The sequence below is a fragment of the Panulirus ornatus genome, chromosome 28, assembly GCF_036320965.1.
Source record: "Panulirus ornatus isolate Po-2019 chromosome 28, ASM3632096v1, whole genome shotgun sequence".
Lineage (NCBI taxonomy): Eukaryota > Metazoa > Arthropoda > Malacostraca > Decapoda > Palinuridae > Panulirus > Panulirus ornatus.
In genome coordinates, this window is record NC_092251.1 from 23,821,510 (window position 1) to 23,842,152 (window position 20,643).

The 20,643-nt window shown below is 39.0% G+C and overlaps 1 protein-coding gene across 1 annotated transcript in view; it reads left to right on the forward strand.

The window, feature by feature from the left end:
• Positions 1-20,643, forward strand: part of LOC139757917 (uncharacterized) — a 401,228-nt gene that overhangs the window by 222,246 nt on the left and 158,339 nt on the right. Inside the window, exon 10 of the mRNA XM_071678863.1 lies at positions 2,297-2,437. Coding sequence (XP_071534964.1) covers positions 2,297-2,437 — 141 coding nt within the window. The remainder of the gene's footprint in view (positions 1-2,296; positions 2,438-20,643) is intronic.

A 20,643-nucleotide genomic window follows, 5' to 3' on the forward strand; every position in this document is an offset into this window, starting at 1 on the left:
CTACCTGCACGAGATAACATCAAAATCAGAAGAATAGCCTCATTTGCGTACATCCACTCTCCAGCTGTTGTGTGTAGTGCACCAAAGCCTGCAAACCACAGTCATGCCCCACAGACAGTTCAGTGGTTTACCTTGATAATTTCATAAGCCTTCATTCATTTATTAACAGTATGTTGCCCCCATATGCCACATAGATCTCTCTCATTTTATCCCATGCATGCCTCTTACCTTCCTGAATGATCAGGCTTTGATACCACAAAGCCTAATTCATTCCATCCTTCTATCTCCTTCTTGGTCCTCCCCTCCCCCATCCTCCAACTTTTCACACAAAGGTCCTTTCAGTCAGTCCTTCTTATCCCATCTTCTCTGTATTTCTGAAGTGTTTCAGCACTGGTCAATTCCCTTAATTAGTTTGTACTTACTGCTACACTTCTTTTATGTTTCCATTCTGTACACAATCTTCTACATCTGTAGTTTGTTTCTTAAGTATGACAGTAGAGCCATGTCATTTGCAAACAACAACTGATTCACCTCTTTGCTGTAGCTGTCTCACCACACCTACCCAATCCCCCATCCCAAACCCCACCTCCAGAAGACTGTATATCTGATCTGCACTCCTAAAACCCTTATATTTGTATCCCTCACCATACCATGCTTAAAATAACACATTACATCCTTGACTCAGACTCACCTATATCAACAACTACACATGCTTCTCCCCTTTTACTCACACTTATTCCATGCATCCTTGGGAAAGACTCCTAACTATATTCTGTAACTTTCCATTTACCTCATATACATATTGTGCCTTTTTTGCACATGGTCTTTCTCTCAACCCTGTCACAATTTCTTCATATATGTGATTTGCAGACAACACTCAAGTAAGATGAAAAGCTTATAAGAAAGAGAAACTGCTCGGCACAGGAAAGTTTAATGTAATTGTGAAGGAAAGTTTGACCATAGAAAGACATGATACAATGTTTGCACCTTTCCAAGAAGCAAGTAGAAGAGGAATTTGATGAAGGTAAAATTAAAGACCAAGGAGTAGTCATAAATGAAAAGTTAGAATTTGGAGACATTACAGCAAAAATGTTCAATAATCAAGTAATGAGTGGAGTAATGATTGGAGCTGTCACTAAGAAAGATCGAAATCTGATAATTAAGATGTTCACTTCCTGTGTATGAAGCAAACTTAATGAAGATGTTCACTTCCTATGTAAGAAGCAAACTTGAAAACTGCTGTGTTGTTTTGTTACCAGCAGAACAAACCAAAAGTATAAAGTTTAAATTAGAAAAGATTCAGAAATGCTTCAATGGCTGAATTGAGGTAATAGAACATAGGAATTCTCATGAGAGGTTGAAATAAAATTTTTCTTTCTTGAAAGGAAGGAAAGATGCATGAAAATTTATGCATGGCAGTTAGAAAAAACATGAGAACCCACCCAGAAAGATGGAATGCAAAGTGAGGTCCAAATCTGCATGGAATTGTAAAATATGCCTGTAAGATATGGTTAAATAGTTTGTTAAAAGCCCAAGATTGACAACTTTACAATGAGCATGGTGACTGTGTTGTCAAAGAAGCAAGATATTTAGTGAGCCCTGTGTGCTATCCCTGCTAATTGGCAGAATTCTAGATAGGTAGGCACTCTCACATACATTCAGAACACATTTGCTTATTCATCATGAAGGAATAAAGGTGCAATGTGTATTTCTGAAGCTTTTACCACATTTTTGTGCAGAAATTTTCATATTGTTCATCAGCATGAAACTTTGAAGTAAGATTCTTGGGAGCCCTTTTTTGTGTGGTTACTTGATTTGAATATGAGACACTAAAATGACATGAATTGGGGAATTTTGTATTTTGTATAATTTTGCCGGTTTGTTTATGCTTAAGATGTAAGAATATCTTCTGTTTATGTGGATATACTTCGAATCTATTTTTGATGTTTTTGAATGTTCCAAGATAAGGTAGAATAGTGCTATGAACACGCTTTAAGGAGATAGTAATTAGTGATCTTTTTTTTCTTATATGGGTTATTTATTGTCAAATATTTATTGTCAAATATTTTCCTTATACTATACATATTTTCTCATTAATGTGGAAAACTTTTCCTTCTAATTATGCCTGATATATTCAACACAGTAATAAGTATTTCAAAAACTTTATATTTACATGTATTAATATAAACAAACCTAATATTTTTGTATTATGACACTTGAACTAAATGTCACACAGTAGCCTGCTAATGATATCTGTCTTACAAATTACTGTATGATTATTCCATTATACAAACAGGTGAAGACCTTATGACAAGATCGATGACTGCTGCAATCCCAGCATCTGCAGCGAGACGACGCACAGACCTGATGCCAGCAATGCCATCTCTCCGTGATATGCCTGCAACCAGCCGTAGCAGTCCACGCCACCGGTCGCCAGGTAGGGCGTTGTCTCTTGGCCGGTTGGATGAACTGGCCCGCCCTCGCCACCGCAACCCCCCTCTTGCACCCTTGCATGAGACTTCCCCTTCCTCCGTGCGCATGAGTCAGCCTGCTCGCACCATGTCCAAGAGCATGTGTCACCTGGGCCCACGACCAACTAGATCCCAAACTCACGAAATCACAAGTGGGCAGTTGGACAGAAGGGTCTCACACAGCTCTGTCACTCTAGTACAGCCACGCATGACACGTGCAGAGATACTTAGACAGAAAAAGCTGCGTGGAGATGCTGTAACCTCCAGTATAGATGGCACTACCAACAATGTGAAGAGTAACTCTCCTGCTCAAGGTAAGTTGCATGTTAGGTTATGGGACTCAGACTCAAAGCTCACTCACTCATGATGAACAACCCTGAATTGTACATGATTATTTTACACTTTGATACTTTATGCAGGAGTTGAATTAGTCATTTTAATTATGGTTAACAAAAGATGATCAACCTTAAGTGCATGACAAAAATGCTAATATTTTTCAAACAGGCTTGTTGGATGCTCTGAGAATATTAGTAGCTTTTGCTTCCTTCTGATATTTAATTGGTATCTTTTATAAATAAGAAATGCAAGTTGATGCTTTATGGACTTACTGTGGATATGCAACTGGACATCTCTTCAGACCAAAAGTCTAACCACAAAACAAATATTACACTCATTGCGTGCACCTCCTAAGGCTATCCAGTAAATAATTTTCCATTCATAGAAAAAAGCATTCACATTGCTCTCCATCTGTGGTAACTTTCTACCTTCTCAATTACATTGATACATCAACTGTATTTTGATGTATCATAGTTATCTTAACCATGTGTGTGTGTAATTTGTCAAGGACTTGTATGCTTGCCATCCAAAAAGGACAGTGTTCATAGATGAATGTGATTATACATTGTCAGTGCGATTCATGGACAGAGGGCCCTCATATAGCAATGACTAACAGAGCAACATTTTTGGAATAACAAAATTTAAGACTTGAAGTACAAATTCTTAGGACGACACTAAGGCCTTGTAATAGTGACAAAATTTGAAAAAAATTATCGCTTTTGATTTATGAATTTATGTATTCTATTCTGTTATTGAGGAAATGTTTAAAGATGATTTAAGTGCATATAGTCATGATGCCTTTTACTAGATACCAAACTAAATGATATTAGACTTCTATTTCACAAGCACTGGGAAATTGTTTGGAATCATATTCCACTTGTTAATGGTTGTCTTTTGAGGAATGCCTGGTTTCTCAGGTTATGGGCAGGAAGAAACAGTAACTCAGGTTCAGCAGGAAAGGCTCACTTTTATCAGTGATATTGGCACTGAACAAATTGAAGGCCAAGATGTGACAGAATTGCTAGAATCATGTTCTGAGGATGTGATCATTGAGGAACTTATACAGCTGCAGGTAGAAAAAAATTAAAGAGAGCAGAGATATTGGTACTAGTACTTGGCTTACCAAAAGCAGATTCACAACCAAGAGCATAGCAGAATGGTTTGATTATTAAAACAAGGCTTTATCCCTCATTACTGACATGTCCTGGTGGGCAAAGTCAGGGGGTATTGTGAGAATGAGAGCAAAAAATAAGTTGGCAATTGTGGTGAAGAGGGAGTTGTGGGATTGTGTGAATGAGTTTATAGAAGCGAGCCCCAGACAGATGTAGGAGAAAATGAAAGTAGATTTGAGAGGTGGGCGATTTTTAGTGTTTATGCAACTGATAATGAGAGGAGTGAGGAAGAGAGGCAAGTGTTTTAGGAGGACCTGAGTGATTTTGTCAGGTATATATATGTAAGGGATCTAATAGTAAAGATAGGTGATTTGAATGATGCAAGAGTGGATGATGTGGTAGATAAAGGTATGATTTGAGAGCATGGGTACCCATTGTGAATGAAAATGAAAATAGCTAACAACTAATGGAATTCTATACTGGAAAAAGACTGTTGAATGGAAATAAATGGTTTAAAAAGATGGACATGCATAAAATGAATTGATGAGTTAGGTTAAATGGTGAGTGGGCATTATTGGATTAAGTACTACTTGATCATTGGGATAAAGAGAGACTCTTAGACATAAACATGCTGAGAGGGGCAGCTTGTAGGATGTTAGAAGCTTTTTTGGTGGAGTCATGAGGGAAAGTTTGTAGAGGGTTTTGGAAAAGAGAAAATTATATGGTTGGGGAGTGGGTGGTAAAGTAAGTGAGCTTGGAAAAGGGGCATTGTGAGGAATTCCAGGAGGTATTAGGTAAGGAATGACTGAAGATGAAAGTAATGAAACTACTAGGGGAGTAGGCAAGGAACAGGAAGTATTTAGGGAAGCAACTCTTATATGTGCAAAACAAGTGTTTGGCATGGGGCATTTGGAATGTTTGTTTGTGAAAAATGACCGTGAGTAGTGGGATAAGAAAGTTGATTTTTGTCAAAAGGAAAAAGATATGTATATGGGTATTACCTGCAGGATTGCAAATGATTCGATGTACAAGAAGTTGCAGGATAAATATTAATGAACTTTTATATTATGTATGATTTTTCATACTTGATCTCCATTTCCCACGTTGTTGAGGTACTACCAGGAACTGAGGAAAGGGCCACATCTACTTACATCCATTCTCTAGCTGTCATGTATAATACAGTGAAACCACAGCTTCCTTTCCACAACCAGGCCCAGAAGACCTTTCCATGGTTTACACAAGGCACTTCACATGGTGTAGTTCACTTCAGTTCACTCTATCCCATGCACTCCTTTCACCCCCTTACATTTCAAGCCCTTGATCGCTCGAAGTCTTTTTCACTCCATCCTTCCATCCCCAGTTTGGTCTCCCTGTCCTCCTTGTTCCCCTCTCTTTTGTCGCATGTACCCTCTTTGTCAGCCTTTCCTCACTCATTCTCACCACTTGCTTTTTCAGCCTTTCCTCACTCATTCTCACCCCATGCTTTGTCAGCCTTTCCTTACTCATTCTTTCCAGGTAACCAGATCATCTCAACACACCCTTTTCAGCTCTCTCAACCATACTCTTTTCATTTCCATAGATCTCTCTTACCCTTTTATTACTTACTCGATCAAACAACTTTTCACCGTATATTGTTCTTAAGAAACCTTTTTTATCCCTGGGGATAGGGGAGAAAGAATACTTCCAACGCATTCCTCATGTGTTGTAGAAGGCGACTAAAGGGGAGGGGAGGGGGCTAGAAACCCTCCCCTCCTTGTATTTTAACTTTCTAAAAGGGGAAACAGAAGAAGGAGTCACGTGGGGAGTGCTCATCCTCCTTGAAGGCTCAGACTGGGGTGTCTAAATGTGTGTGGATATAACCAAGACGAGAAAAAAGGAGAGATAGATAGTATGTTTGAGGAAAGGAACCTTGATGTTTTGGCTCGAGTGAAACGAAGCTCAAGGGTAAAGGGGAAGAGTGGTTTGGGAATGTCTTGGGAGTAAAGTCAGGGGTCAGTGAGAGGACAAGAGCAAGGGAAGGAGTAGCACTACTCCTGAAACAGAAGTGGTGGGAGTATGTGATAGAGTGTAAGAAAGTAAACTCTAGATTGATATGGGTAAAACTGAAAGTGGATGGAGAGAGATGGGTGATTATTGATGCATATGCACCTGGGCATGAGAAGAAAGATTATGAGAGGCAAGTGTTTTGGGAGCAGCTGAATGAGTGTGTTAGTGGTTTTGATGCATGAGACCGGGTTATAGTGATGGATGATTTGAATGCAAAGGTGAGTAATGTGGCAGTTGAGGGAATAATTGGTATACATGGGGTGTTCAGTGTTGTAAATTGAAATGGTGAAGAGCTTGTAGATTTATGTGCTGAAAAAGGACTGATGATTGGGAATACCTGGTTTAAAAAGTGAGATATACATAAGTATACGTATGTGAGTAGGAGAGATGGTCAGAGAGCGTTATTGGATTACGTGTTAATAGATATGTGCGCAGAAGAGAGACTTTTGGATGTTAATGTGCTGAGAGGTGCAACTGGAGGGATGCCTGATCATTATCTTGTGGAGGCAAAGGTGAAGATTTGTAGAGGCTTTTAGAAAAGAAGAGAGCATGTTGGGGTGTAGAGAGTGGTGAGAGTAAGTGAGGTTGGGAAGGAGACTTGTGTGAGGAAGTACCAGGAGAGACTGAGTACAGAATGGAAAAAGGTGAGAACAAACGAGGTAAGGGGAGTGGGGGAGGAATGGGATGTATTTAGGGAAGCAGCGATGGCTTGCACAAAAGATGCTTGTGGCATGAGAAGCATGGGAGGTGGGCAGATTAGAAAGGGTAGTGAGTGGTGGGATGAAGAAGTAAGATTATTAGTGAAAGAGAAGATAGAGGCATTTGGACAATTTTTGCAGGGAAATAATGCAAATGAGTGGGAGATGTATAAAAGAAAGAGGCAGGAGGTCAAGAGAAAGGTGCAAGAGGTGAAAAAGAGGGCAAATGAGAGTTGGGGTGAGAGAGTATCATTGAATTCTAGGGAGAATAAAAAGATGTTTTGGAAGGAGGTAAATAAAGTGCATAAGACAAGGGAACAAATGGGAACTTCACTGAAGGGGGCTAATGGGGAGGTGATAACAAGTAGTGGTGATGTGAGAAGGAGATGGAGTGAGTATTTTGAAGGTTTGTTGAATGTGTTTGATGAAAGAGTGGCAGATATAGGGTGTTTTGGTCAAGGTGGTGTGCAAAGTGAGAGGGTTAGGGAAAATGATTGGGTAAACAGAGAAGAGGTAGTCAAAGCTTTGCTGAAGATGAAAGCCGGCAAGGCAGCAGGTTTGGATGGTATTGCAGTGGAATTTATAAAAAAAAGGGGGTGAGTGTATTGTTGACTGGTTGGTAAGGTTATTTAATGTATGTATGAATCATGGTGAGGTGCCTGAGGACTGGTGGAATGCTTGCATAGTGCCATTGTACAAAGGCAAAGGGGATAAGAGTGAGTGCTCAAATTACAGGGGTATAAGTTTGTTGAGTATTCCTGCGACATTATATGGGTATTGATTGAGAGGGTGAAGGTATGTACAGAGCATCAGATTGGGGAAGAGCAGTGTGGTTTCAGAAGTGGTAGGGGATGTGTGGATCAGGTGTTTGCTTTGAAGAATGTATGTGTGAAGTACTTAGAAAAGCAAATGGATTTGTATGTATCATTTATGGATCTTGAGAAGAGTTGATAGAGTTGATAGAGATGCTCTGTGGAAGGTATTAAGAATATATGGTGTGGGAGGCAAGTTGTTAGAAGCAGTGAAAAGTTTTTATTGAGGATGTAAGGCATGTGTATGTGTAGGAAGAGAGGAAAGTGATTGGTTCTCAGTGAATGTAGGTTTGCGGCAAGGGTGTGTGATGTCTCCATGGTTGTTTAATTTGTTTATGGAAGGGGTTGTTACGGAGGTGAATGCAAGAGTTTTGGAAAGAGGGGCAAGTATGCAGTCTGTTGTGGGTGAGAGAGCTTGGGAAGTGAGTCAGTTGTTGTTCGCTGATGATACAGCACTGGTGGCTGATTCATGTGAGAAACTGCAGAAGCTAGTGACTGAGTTAGGTAAAGTGTGTGAAAGAAGAAAGCTGAGAGTAAATGTGAATAAGAGCAAAGTTATTAGGCACAGTAGGGTTGAGGGACAAGTCATTTGGGAGGTGAGTGTGAATGGAAAAATACTGGAGGAAGTGAAGTGTTTTAGATATCTGGGATTGGATTTGGCAGCGGATGGAACCATGGAAGAAGAAGTGAATCATAGGGTGGGGGAGGGGGCGAAAGTTCTGGGAGCATTGAAGAATGTGTGGAAGTCGAGAACATTTTCTCGGAAAGCAAAAATGGGTATGTTTGAAGTAATAGTGGTTCCAACAATGTTATATGGTTGCGAGGCATGGGCTATATAGATTGAGTTGTGCGGAGGAGGATGGATGTGCTGGAAATGAGATGTTTGAGGATAATATGTGGTGTGAGGTGGTTTGATCGAGTAAGCAATAATAAGGTAAGAGAGAGATTTGTGGTAATAAAAAGAATGTGATTGAGAGAGCAGAAGAGGGTGTTTTGAAATGGTTTGATCACATGGAGAGAATGAGTGAGGAAAGATTTACCAAGAGGATATGTGTGTTAGAGGTGGAGGGAACGAGGAGAAGTGGGAGACCAAATTGGAGGTGGAAAGATGGAGTGAAAAAGATTTTGAGTGATTGGGGCCTGAACATGCAGGAGGGTGAAAGGCGTGCAAGAAATAGAGTGTATTGGAACGATGTGGTATACTGGGGTCAACGTGCTGTCAGTGGATTGAACCAGGGCATTTGAAACGTCTAGGGTGAACCATGGAAAGTTCTGTGGGGCCTCGATGTGGAAAGGGAGCTGTGGGATCGCTGCATTATACATGACAACTAGAGACTGTGAACGAATGTGGCCTTTGTTGTCTTTTCCTAGCGCTACCTCATGCAAATGTGGGGGAGGGGGTTGTTATTTCATCTGTGGTGGGGTGGCGATGGGAATAAATAAAGGCAGACAATATTAACTATGTACATGTGTATATATGTATATGTCTGTGTGTGTATATATATGTATACAGTGAGATGTATAGGTATGTATATTTGCATGTGTGGATGTGTATGTATATACATGTGTATGTGGGTGGGTTGGGCCATTCTTTCATCTGTTTCCTTGTGCTACCTTGCTAACGCGGGAGACAGCGATAAAGCATAATGAAATAAATAAATAAGTAAATATATAGTATCGAGACCCTGGCTCATTAGCTCTGAACCTCCAAAAGTCTTGCATTCACTTCCCTAACCACCCCATCCATATACAAATTAAACATCCACGGAGACCACACATCCCTGACGCAAAACGACATTCACTGGGAACCAGTCACTTACCTCTCATCCTACTCATACACATACCTAACATCCTAGGCAAACACTTTTTACTGGTTCTAGCAACTTACCTCCCATACCATATTTTGAGGTAAAAAATACCCTCAACTATTACCTTCAATTTTTGGGAATTTTCTCATAAAAATAGATTTCTTTTAAGAACTTGTTTGAAATATTTTTCATGCTAACTATTAATCTGGTGTTAAAATAATGTATAGTTGTCTGTGACATTTAGTTAAGCTGTTAAATGAAGTCGTTCAAAATATTTTCTGATCAATTGTATTGTATTTACTGAGTATGTATCAGATATTAAGAGCATTATGATATATTTTCCATGGTTATTTCAAGTATAGAAGTGTTTGAAGATCTTATCTTTCAATTTTGAAACAAAAAGGTTTTTTTTTTTTTATACTTTGTCGCTGTCTCCCGCGTTTGCGAGGTAGCGCAAGGAAACAGACGAAAGAAATGGCCCAACCCCCCCCACACACATGTATATACATACGTCCACACACGCAAATATACATACCTACACAGCTTTCCGTGGCTTACCCCAGACGCTTCACATGCCTTGATTCAATCCACTGACAGCACGTCAACCCCGGTATACCACATCGCTCCAATTCACTCTATTCCTTGCCCTCCTTTCACCCTCCTGCATGTTCAGGCCCCGATCACACAAAATCTTTTTCACTCCATCTTTCCACCTCCAATTTGGTCTCCCTCTTCTCCTTGTTCCCTCCACCTCCGACACATATATCCTCTTGGTCAATCTTTCCTCACTCATCCTCTCCATGTGCCCAAACCACTTCAAAACACCCTCTTCTGCTCTCTCAACCACGCTCTTTTTATTTCCACACATCTCTCTTACCCTTACGTTACTCACTCGATCAAACCACCTCACACCACACATTGTCCTCAAACATCTCATTTCCAGCACATCCATCCTCCTGCGCACAACTCTATCCATAGCCCACGCCTCGCAACCATACAACATTGTTGGAACCACTATTCCTTGAAACATACCCATTTTTGCTTTCCGAGATAATGTTCTCGACTTCCACACATTCTTCAAGGCCCCTAGAATTTTCGCCCCCTCCCCCACCCTATGATCCACTTCCACTTCCATGGTTCCATCCGCTGCCAGATCCACTCCAAGATATCTAAAACACTTCACTTCCTCCAGTTTTTCTCCATTCAAACTCACCTCCCAATTGACTTGACCCTCAACCCTACTGTACCTAATAACCTTGCTCTTATTCACATTTACTCTTAACTTTCTTCTTCCACACACTTTACCAAACTCAGTCACCAGCTTCTGCAGTTTCTCACATGAATCAGCCACCAGCGCTGTATCATCAGCGAACAACAACTGACTCACTTCCCAAGCTCTCTCATCCCCAACAGACTTCATACTTGCCCCTCTTTCCAAAACTCTTGCATTTACCTCCCTAACAACCCCATCCATAAACAAATTAAACAACCATGGAGACATCACACACCCCTGCCGCAAACCTACATTCACTGAGAACCAATCACTTTCCTCTCTTCCTACACGTACACATGCCTTACATCCTCGATAAAAACTTTTCACTGCTTCTAACAACTTGCCTCCCACACCATATATTCTTAATACCTTCCACAGAGCATCTCTATCAACTCTATCATATGCCTTCTCCAGATCCATAAATGCTACATACAAATCCATTTGCTTTTCTAAGTATTTCTCACATACATTCTTCAAAGCAAACACCTGATCCACACACCCTCTACCACTTCTGAAACCACACTGCTCTTCCCCAATCTGATGCTCTGTACATGCCTTCACCCTCTCAATCAATACCCTCCCATATAATTTACCAGGAATACTCAACAAACTTATACCTCTGTAATTTGAGCACTCACTCTTATCCCCTTTGCCTTTGTACAATGGCACTATGCACGCATTCCGCCAATCCTCAGGCACCTCACCATGAGTCATACATTCATTGAATAACCTTACCAACCAGTCAACAATACAGTCACCCCCTTTTTTAATAAATTACACTGCAATACCATCCAAACCTGCTGCCTTGCCGGCTTTCATCTTCCGCAAAGCTTTCACTACCTCTTCTCTGTTTACCAAATCATTTTCCCTAACCCTCTCACTTTGCACACCACCTCGACCAAAACACCCTATATCTGCCACTCTACCATCAAACACATTCAACAAACCTTCAAAATACTCACTCCATCTCCTTCTCACATCACCACTACTTGTTATCACCTCCCCATTTGCGCCCTTCACTGAAGTTCCCATTTGCTCCCTTGTCTTACGCACTTTATTTACCTCCTTCCAGAACATCTTTTTATTCTCCCTAAAATTTAATGATACTCTCTCACCCCAACTTTCATTTGCCCTTTTTTTCACCTCTTGCACCTTTCTCTTGACCTCCTGTCTCTTTCTTTTATACATCTCCCACTCAATTGCATTTTTTCCCTGCAAAAATCGTCCAAATGCCTCTCTCTTCTCTTTCACTAATACTCTTACTTCTTCATCCCACCACTCACTACCCTTTCTAATCAACCCACCTCCCACTCTTCTCATGCCACAAGCATCTTTTGCGCAATCCATCACTGATTCCCTAAATACATCCCATTCCTCCCCCACTCCCCTTACTTCCATTGCTCTCACCTTTTTCCATTCTGTACTCAGTCTCTCCTGGTACTTCCTCACACAGGTCTCCTTCTCAAGCTCACTTACTCTCACCACCCTCTTCACCCCAACATTCACTCTTCTTTTCTGAAAACCCATACAAATCTTCACCTTAGCCTCCACAAGATAATGATCAGACATCCCTCCAGTTGCACCTCTCAGCACATTAACATCCAAAAGTCTCTCTTTCGCACGCCTGTCAATTAACACGTAATCCAATAACGCTCTCTGGCCATCTCTCCTACTTACATAAGTATACTTATGTATATCTCGCTTTTTAAACCAGGTATTCCCAATCATCAGTCCTTTTTCAGCACATAAATCTACAAGCTCTTCACCATTTCCATTTACAACACTGAACACCCCATGTATACCAGTTATTCCCTCAACTGCCACATTACTCACCTTTGCATTCAAATCACCCATCACTATAACCCGGTCTCGTGCATCAAAACCACTAACACACTCATTCAGCTGCTCCCAAAACACTTGCCTCTCTTGATCTTTCTTCTCATGCCCAGGTGCATATGCACCAATAATCACCCACCTCTCTCCATCAACAAAAAGGTTTTGTAGCTAAAAAATACTCTTCAATTTTTGGTACTTTTCTTAGTCAAATAGATTTTTTTTAAAAACTCATTATAAGAAGTATTTTTCATGCTGAATACAAATCTAGTGTTGAAATGACATTTAGTCCTTTATTTCTTTATGACATTTAATTAAGCTGTTAAATTTATTCAATTTTGAATATTTTCTGATCCTTTGCATCATATTTACTAGGTATGTATCGGTGACTAGGAGCATTAGGATATATTTTCCATGATAATTTCAAGTGTAGAAGTGTTTGAAAATCTTATCTTTCAATTTCAAAACAAAAAGTTTTTTATGCTAGAAAAATACCGTGAAGTATTACCTTAAATTTAGGCATTCTTCTTGGCAAAACAGATTTCCTTTGAAAACTCATTATGAGAAATATATTTGATGCTGAATACAAATCTGGTATTAAAATATCGTTTAGTCATCTAAGACATTCAGTTAAGCTGTTAATTGAAGTCAATTTTAAAATGTTTTCTAGTCCTTTGCATTGTATTTACTGGGTATGAATCAGTAACTGAGAACATTATGATATATGTTGAATGATTATTTCAGGTATAGAAGGTTTGTTGAATGTGTTTGATGATAGAGTGGCAGATATAGGGTGTTTTGGTCGAGGTGGTGTGCAAAGTGAGAGGGTTAGGGAAAATTATTTGGTAAACAGAGAAGAGGTAGTAAAAGCTTTGCGCAAGATGAAAGCCGGCAAGGCAGCATGTTTGGATGGTATTGCAGTGGAATTTATTAAAAAAGGGGATGAGTGTATTGTTGACTGGTTGGTAAGGTTATTTAATGTATATATGACTCATGGTGAGGTGCCTGAGGATTGGCGGAATGCGTGCATAGTGCCATTGTACAAAGGCAAAGGGGATAAGAGTGAGTGCTCAAATTACAGAGGTATAAGTTTGTTGAGTATTCCTGGTAAATTATTTTTTTTTTTTTTTTTTTTTTTTTTTTTTTTTTTTTTTTTATACTTTGTCGCTGTCTCCCGCGTTTGCGAGGTAGCGCAAGGAAACAGACGAAAGAAATGGCCCAACCCCCCCCATACACATGTACATACACACGTCCACACACGCAAATATACATACCTACACAGCTTTCCATGGTTTACCCCAGACGCTTCACATGCCTTGATTCAATCCACTGACAGCACGTCAACCCCTGTATACCACATCGCTCCAATTCACTCTATTCCTTGCCCTCCTTTCACCCTCCTGCATGTTCAGGCCCCGATCACACAAAATCCTTTTCACTCCATCTTTCCACCTCCAATTTGGTCTCCCTCTTCTCCTCGTACCCTCCACCTCCGACACATATATCCTCTTGGTCAATCTTTCCTCACTCATCCTCTCCATGTGCCCAAACCATTTCAAAACACCCTCTTCTGCTCTCTCAACCACGCTCTTTTTATTTCCACACATCTCTCTTACCCTTACGTTACTTACTCGATCAAACCACCCCACACCACACATTGTCCTCAAACATCTCATTTCCAGCACATCCATCCTCCTGCGCACAACTCTATCCATAGCCCACGCCTCGCAACCATACAACATTGTTGGAACTACTATTCCTTCAAACATACCCATTTTTGCTTTCCGGGATAATGTTCTCGACTTCCACACATTTTTCAAGGCTCCCAAAATTTTCGCCCCCTCCCCCACCCTATGATCCACTTCCGCTTCCATGGTTCCATCCGCTGACAGATCCACTCCCAGATATCTAAAACACTTCACTTCCTCCAGCCTCTCACCATTCAAACTCACCTCCCAATTGACTTGACCCTCAACCCTACTGTACCTAATAACCTTGCTCTTATTGACATTTACTCTTAACTTTCTTCTTCCACACACTTTACCAAACTCCGTCACCAGCTTCTGCAGTTTCTCACATGAATCCGCCACCAGCGCTGTATCATCAGCGAACAACAACTGACTCACTTCCCAAGCTCTCTCATCCCCAACAGACTTCATACTTGCCCCTCTTTCCAAAACTCTTGCATTTACCTCCCTAACAACCCCATCCATAAACAAATTAAACAACCATGGAGACATCACACACCCCTGCCGCAAACCTACATTCACTGAGAACCAATCACTTTCCTCTCTTCCCACACGTACACATGCCTTACATCCTCGATAAAAACTTTTCACTGCTTCTAACAACTTGCCTCCCACACCATATATTCTTAATACCTTCCACAGAGCATCTCTATCAACTCTATCATATGCCTTCTCCAGATCCATAAATGCTACATACAAATCCATTTGCTTTTCTAAGTATTTCTCACATACATTCTTCAAAGCAAACACCTGATCCACACATCCTCTACCACTTCTGAAACCACACTGCTCTTCCCCAATCTGATGCTCTGTACATGCCTTCACCCTCTCAATCAATACCCTCCCATATAATTTACCAGGAATACTCAACAAACTTATACCTCTGTAATTTGAGCACTCACTCTTATCCCCTTTGCCTTTGTACAATGGCACTATGCAAGCATTCCGCCAATCCTCAGGCACCTCACCATGAGTCATACATACATTAAATAACCTTACCAACCAGTCAACAATACAGTCACCCCCTTTTTTAATAAATTCCACTGCAATACCATCCAAACCTGCTGCCTTGCCGGCTTTCATCTTCCGCAAAGCTTTTACTACCTCTTCTCTGTTTACCAAATCATTTTCCCTAACCCTCTCACTTTGCACACCACCTCGACCCAAACACCCTATATCTGCCACTCTGTCATCAGACACATTCAACAAACCTTCAAAATACTCATTCCATCTCCTTCTCACATCACCACTACTTGTTATCACCTCCCCATTTACGCCCTTTACTGAAGTTCCCATTTGCTCCCTTGTCTTACGCACCCTATTTACCTCCTTCCAGAACATCTTTTTATTCTCCCTAAAATTTACTGATAGTCTCTCACCCCAACTCTCATTTGCCCTTTTTTTCACCTCTTGCACCTTTCTCTTGACCTCCTGTCTCTTTCTTTTATACTTCTCCCACTCAATTGCATTTTTTCCCTGCAAAAATCGTCCAAATGCCTCTCTCTTCTCTTTCACTAATACTCTTACTTCTTCATCCCACCACTCACTACCCTTTCTAAACAGCCCACCTCCCACTCTTCTCATGCCACAAGCATCTTTTGCGCAATCCATCACTGATTCCCTAAATACATCCCATTCCTCCCCCACTCCCCTTACTTCCATTGTTCTCACCTTTTTCCATTCTGTACACAGTCTCTCCTGATACTTCTTCACACAGGTCTCCTTCCCAAGCTCACTTACTCTCACCACCTTCTTCACCCCAACATTCACTCTTCTTTTCTGAAAACCCATACTAATCTTCACCTTAGCCTCCACAAGATAATGATCAGACATCCCTCCAGTTGCACCTCTCAGCACATTGACATCCAAAAGTCTCTCTTTCGCACGCCTGTCCATTAACACGTAATCCAATAACGCTCTCTGGCCATCTCTCCTACTTACATAAGTATACTTATGTATATCTCGCTTTTTAAACCAGGTATTCCCAATCATCAGTCCTTTTTCAGCACATAAATCTACAAGCTCTTCACCATTATATGGGAGGGTAAATTATATGGGAGGGTATTGATTGAGAGGGTGAAGGCATGTACAGAGCATCAGATTGGGGAGGAGCAGTGTGGTTTCAGAAGTGGTAGAGGATGTGTGGATCAGGTGTTTGCTTTGAAGAATGTATGTGAGAAATACTTAGAAAAGCAAATGGATTTGTATGTAGCATTTATGGATCTGGAGAAGGCATATGATAGAGTTGATAGAGATGCTCTGTGGAAGGTATTAAGAATATATGGTGTGGGAGGTAAGTTGTTAGAAGCAGTGAAAAGTTTTTATCGAGGATGTAAGGCATGTGTACGTGTAGGAAGAGAGGAAAGTGATTGGTTCTCAGTGAATGTAGGTTTGCGGCAGGGGTGTGTGATGTCTCCATGGTTGTTTATTTGTTTATGGATGGGGTTGTTAGGGAGGTGAATGCAATAGTTTTGGAAAGAGGGGCAAGTATGAAGTCTGTTGTGGATGAGAGAGCTTGGGAAGTGTCAGTTGTTGTTCACTGATGATACAGTGCTGGTGGCTGATTCATGTGAGAAACTGCAGAAGCTGGTGACTGAGTTTGGTAAAGTGTGTGAAAGAAGAAAGTTAAGAGTAAATGTGAATAAGAGCAAAGTTATTAGGTACAGTAGGGTTGAGGGTCAAGTCAATTGGGAGGAAAGTTTGAATGGAGAAAAACTGGAGGAAGTAAATTGTTTTAGATATCTGGGAGTGGATCTGGCAGCGGATGGAACCATGGAAGCAGAAGTGAATCATAGGGTGGGGGAGGGGGCGAAAATCCTGGGAGCCTTGAAGAATGTGTGGAAGTCGAGAACATTATCTCGGAAGCAAAAATGGTTATGTTTGAAGGAATAGTGGTTCCAACAGTGTTGTATGGTTGCGAGGCATGGGCTATGGATAGAGTTGTGTGCATGAGGGAGGATGTGCTGGAAATGAGATGTTTGAGAACAATGTGTGGTGTGAGGTGGTTTGATCGAGTAAGTAATTTAAGGGTAAGAGAGATGTGTGGAAATAAAAAGAGCGTGGTTGAGAGAGCAGAAGAGGGTGTTTTGAAATGTTTTGGGCACATGGAGAGAATGAGTGAGGAAAGATTGACCAAGAGGATATATGTGTCGGAGGTGGAGGGAACGAGAAGTGGGAGACCAAATTGGAGGTGGAAAGATGGAGTGAAAAAGATTTTGTGTGATCGGGGCCTGAACATGCAGGAGGGTGAAAGGAGGGCAAGGAATAGAGTGAATTGGATCGATGTGGTATACCGGGGTTGACGTGCTGTCAGTGGATTGAATCAGGGCATGTGAAGCGTCTGGGGTAAACCATGGAAAGTTCTGTGAGGCCTGGATGTGGAAAGGGAGCTGTGGTTTCGGGCATTATTGCGTGGCAGCTAGAGACTGAGTGTGAACGAATGTGGCCTTTGTTGTCTTTTCCTAGTGCTACCTCGCACACATGAGGGGGGAGGGGGAAGGTATTCCACGTGTGGCGAGGTGGTGATGGGAGTGAATGGGGGCAGACAGTGTGAATTGTGTGCATGGGTATATATGTATGTGTCTGTGTATGTATATATATGTGTACATTGAGATGTATAGGTATGTATATTTGCGTGTGTGGACGTGTGTGTGTATACAATGTGTATGGGGGTGGGTTGGGCCATTTCTTTCGTCCGTTTCCTTGCGCTACCTCGCAAACGCGGGAGACAGCGACAAAGCAGAATAATAAAAAAAAAAAAATAGAAGTGCCTGAATATCTTATCTTTTAGTTTTGAAACAAATAGTTTTTTTAGAAAAAAAAATCCCCTCAACAATTAACTTCAATGTTTGGTATTTGTCTCAGAAAAATAGATTTCCTTTAAAGACTCGTTATAAGAAGTATTTTTCCTGCTTGATACAAATCTGGTGTTAAAATAATGTTTAATTGTCGTTATGACATTTAAATAAGCTGTTAAATGAAGTCAGTTTTTAAATATTTTCAATTCCTTTGTATCATATTTACTTAGTATGTACCGGGTACTAAGAACAATATGATATATTTTCTATGATTATTTCAAGTATAGAAGTGTTTGAATATTTTATCTTTCAATTTTGAAACAAAATGTTTTTGGAGCTAAGAAATACCCTAAGCCTTCAATTTTTGAAATTTTTCTCAGAAAGATAAATTTCCTGAAAAATATTATTACAAGAAATATTTGTCATTTTGAATACAAATGTGTTGTTAAGATGACATTTAGTCCTCGTAATTACACTCAATTAAACTAAAATGAAGTCAGTTTTATAATATTTCTGTTACTTTGCATCGTTTTTACTGAGTATGTATCGATAACTGATAGCATTATGATATATTTTTCACTACTTTTTCAGGTATAGAAATGTTTGAATATCTTTCAATTTTGAAACAAAAAGTTTTTGTTGCCAAAAATACCCTGAATTATTGCCTTCAATTTTTATAATTTTTCTCAGAAAAAAGATTTCTCATGTTCCAATTTTGAAACAAAAAGTTTTTTGAGCTAAAAAACATACCCTTCAATTTTTGGTACTTTTCACAGTAAAATAGATTTCCTTTGAAAAAACTCATTGTAAGACATATTTTTCATGCTGAATACAAATCTGGTGTTGAAATAAAGTTTAGTCCTCTTGATGACACCCAATTAAGCTGTTAAATGAAGTTAATTTGAAAATATTTCTGTTCCTTTGCATTGTATTTACTGTGTACGTATCAGTGACTGAGCGCATTATGATATATTTTCCATCATTATTTTGAGTATAGAAGTGTTTGAATATTTTGTCTATAAATTTTGAAACAAAAAATTTTTTTTGGCTGAGAAATACCCTTCAGTTTTTGGCACTTTTGTCAGAAAAATAGATTTCCTTTAAAGACTCGTTATAAGTATTTTTCATGCTGAATACAAATGTGATATATTTTTCATGTTTATGAAGTATTTGAATATCTCATGTTCTAATTTTTAAACAAAGTATTTGAGCTAAAAATACCCTTCAATTTTTTGGTACTTTTCTTAGTAAAATAGATTTCCTTTGAAAACTCGTTATAAGAAGTATTTTTCATGCTGAATAGAAGTCTGTTGTTAAAATAACGTTAATCCTCTTAATGACAAACAATTAAGCTGTTAAATGAAGTCAGTTTTAAAATATTTCTGTTCCTTGCATTGTATTTACTGTTTATATATCAGTGACTTGAGCATTATGGTATATTTTCCATCATTATTTCAAGTATAGAAGTGTTTGAATATTTTATCTTTCAATTTTGAAACAAAATTTTTTTTTCACTTAAAAATACCCTGAACTGTTACCTTCAAGTTTTGGCATTTTTGTCAGAAAAATAGATTTCCTTTTAATTTCCTTCAATTTTTGGTATTTTTCTTAGAAAAGTGAAAATAAAAAGAATAAGAAAAAAACTCGTATGAAGTATTTTCATTTTGAATACAAATATGGTTTAGAATAGCATGTAATCCTCTTAATGACCCTCAGTTAAACTGTTAAATGAAGTTAATTTTAATATATTTGTTACTTTGCATCATATTTACCTAGTATGTATCGATAACTGATAGCATTATGATATATTTTCCTGATTATTTCAAGTATAGAAGTCTTTGAATATCTTATCATTCAGTTTTGAAAAAAAAAATAGTTTTGGTGCCAAAAAATACCCTGAACCCTTCAGTTTTTGGTATTTTTCTCAGAAAAAAAGATTTCCTTTGTAAACTTATTATTAGAAGAATTTTTCGTGCTGAATACAAAACTAGTGTTAAAATAATGTTTAGTCCTCTTAATAACACTCAATTAAGCTGTTAAATGTAGTCAATTTTAAAATATTTTTGTTCCTTTCCATCGTATTTACTGAGTATGTATCAGTGGCTAAGAGCATTATGATATATTTTCCATGATTATTTCAAGTATAGAAGTATTTGAATATCTTATCTTTTTTGTTTCAATTTTTTTTGAAACAAAAGGTTTTTTTGAGATAAACAATACCTTTCAATTTTTGGTACTTTTTCAGTAAAATAGATTTCCTTTGAAAACTCATTATAAGAAGTGATTTTCAAGCTGAATACAAGTCTGGTGTTAGAATAATGTTTAGTCCTCTTAATAGCACTCAATTAATCTGTTAAATGAAGTCAATATTAAGATATTTCTGTTCCCTTGCATTGCATTTACTGTGTATGTATCAGTAAGATTATTATGATATGTTTTCCATGATTATTTCAAGTATAGAAGTGTTTGAATATCTTATCTTTCAATTTTCAAATGAATATCTTATCTTTCAATTTTCAAAGAAAACGTTGTTTGAGCTAAAAATACCCTGAGCTATCTTCAATTTTTGGCCTTTTTTCTCAGAAAAATAGATTTCCTTTAAAAACTCATTATAAGAAGTATTTTTCATGCTGAATACAAATCTGGTGTTTAAATATTATTTAGTTGTCTTTATGACATTCATTTAAGCTGTTAAAGGAAGTTAATTTT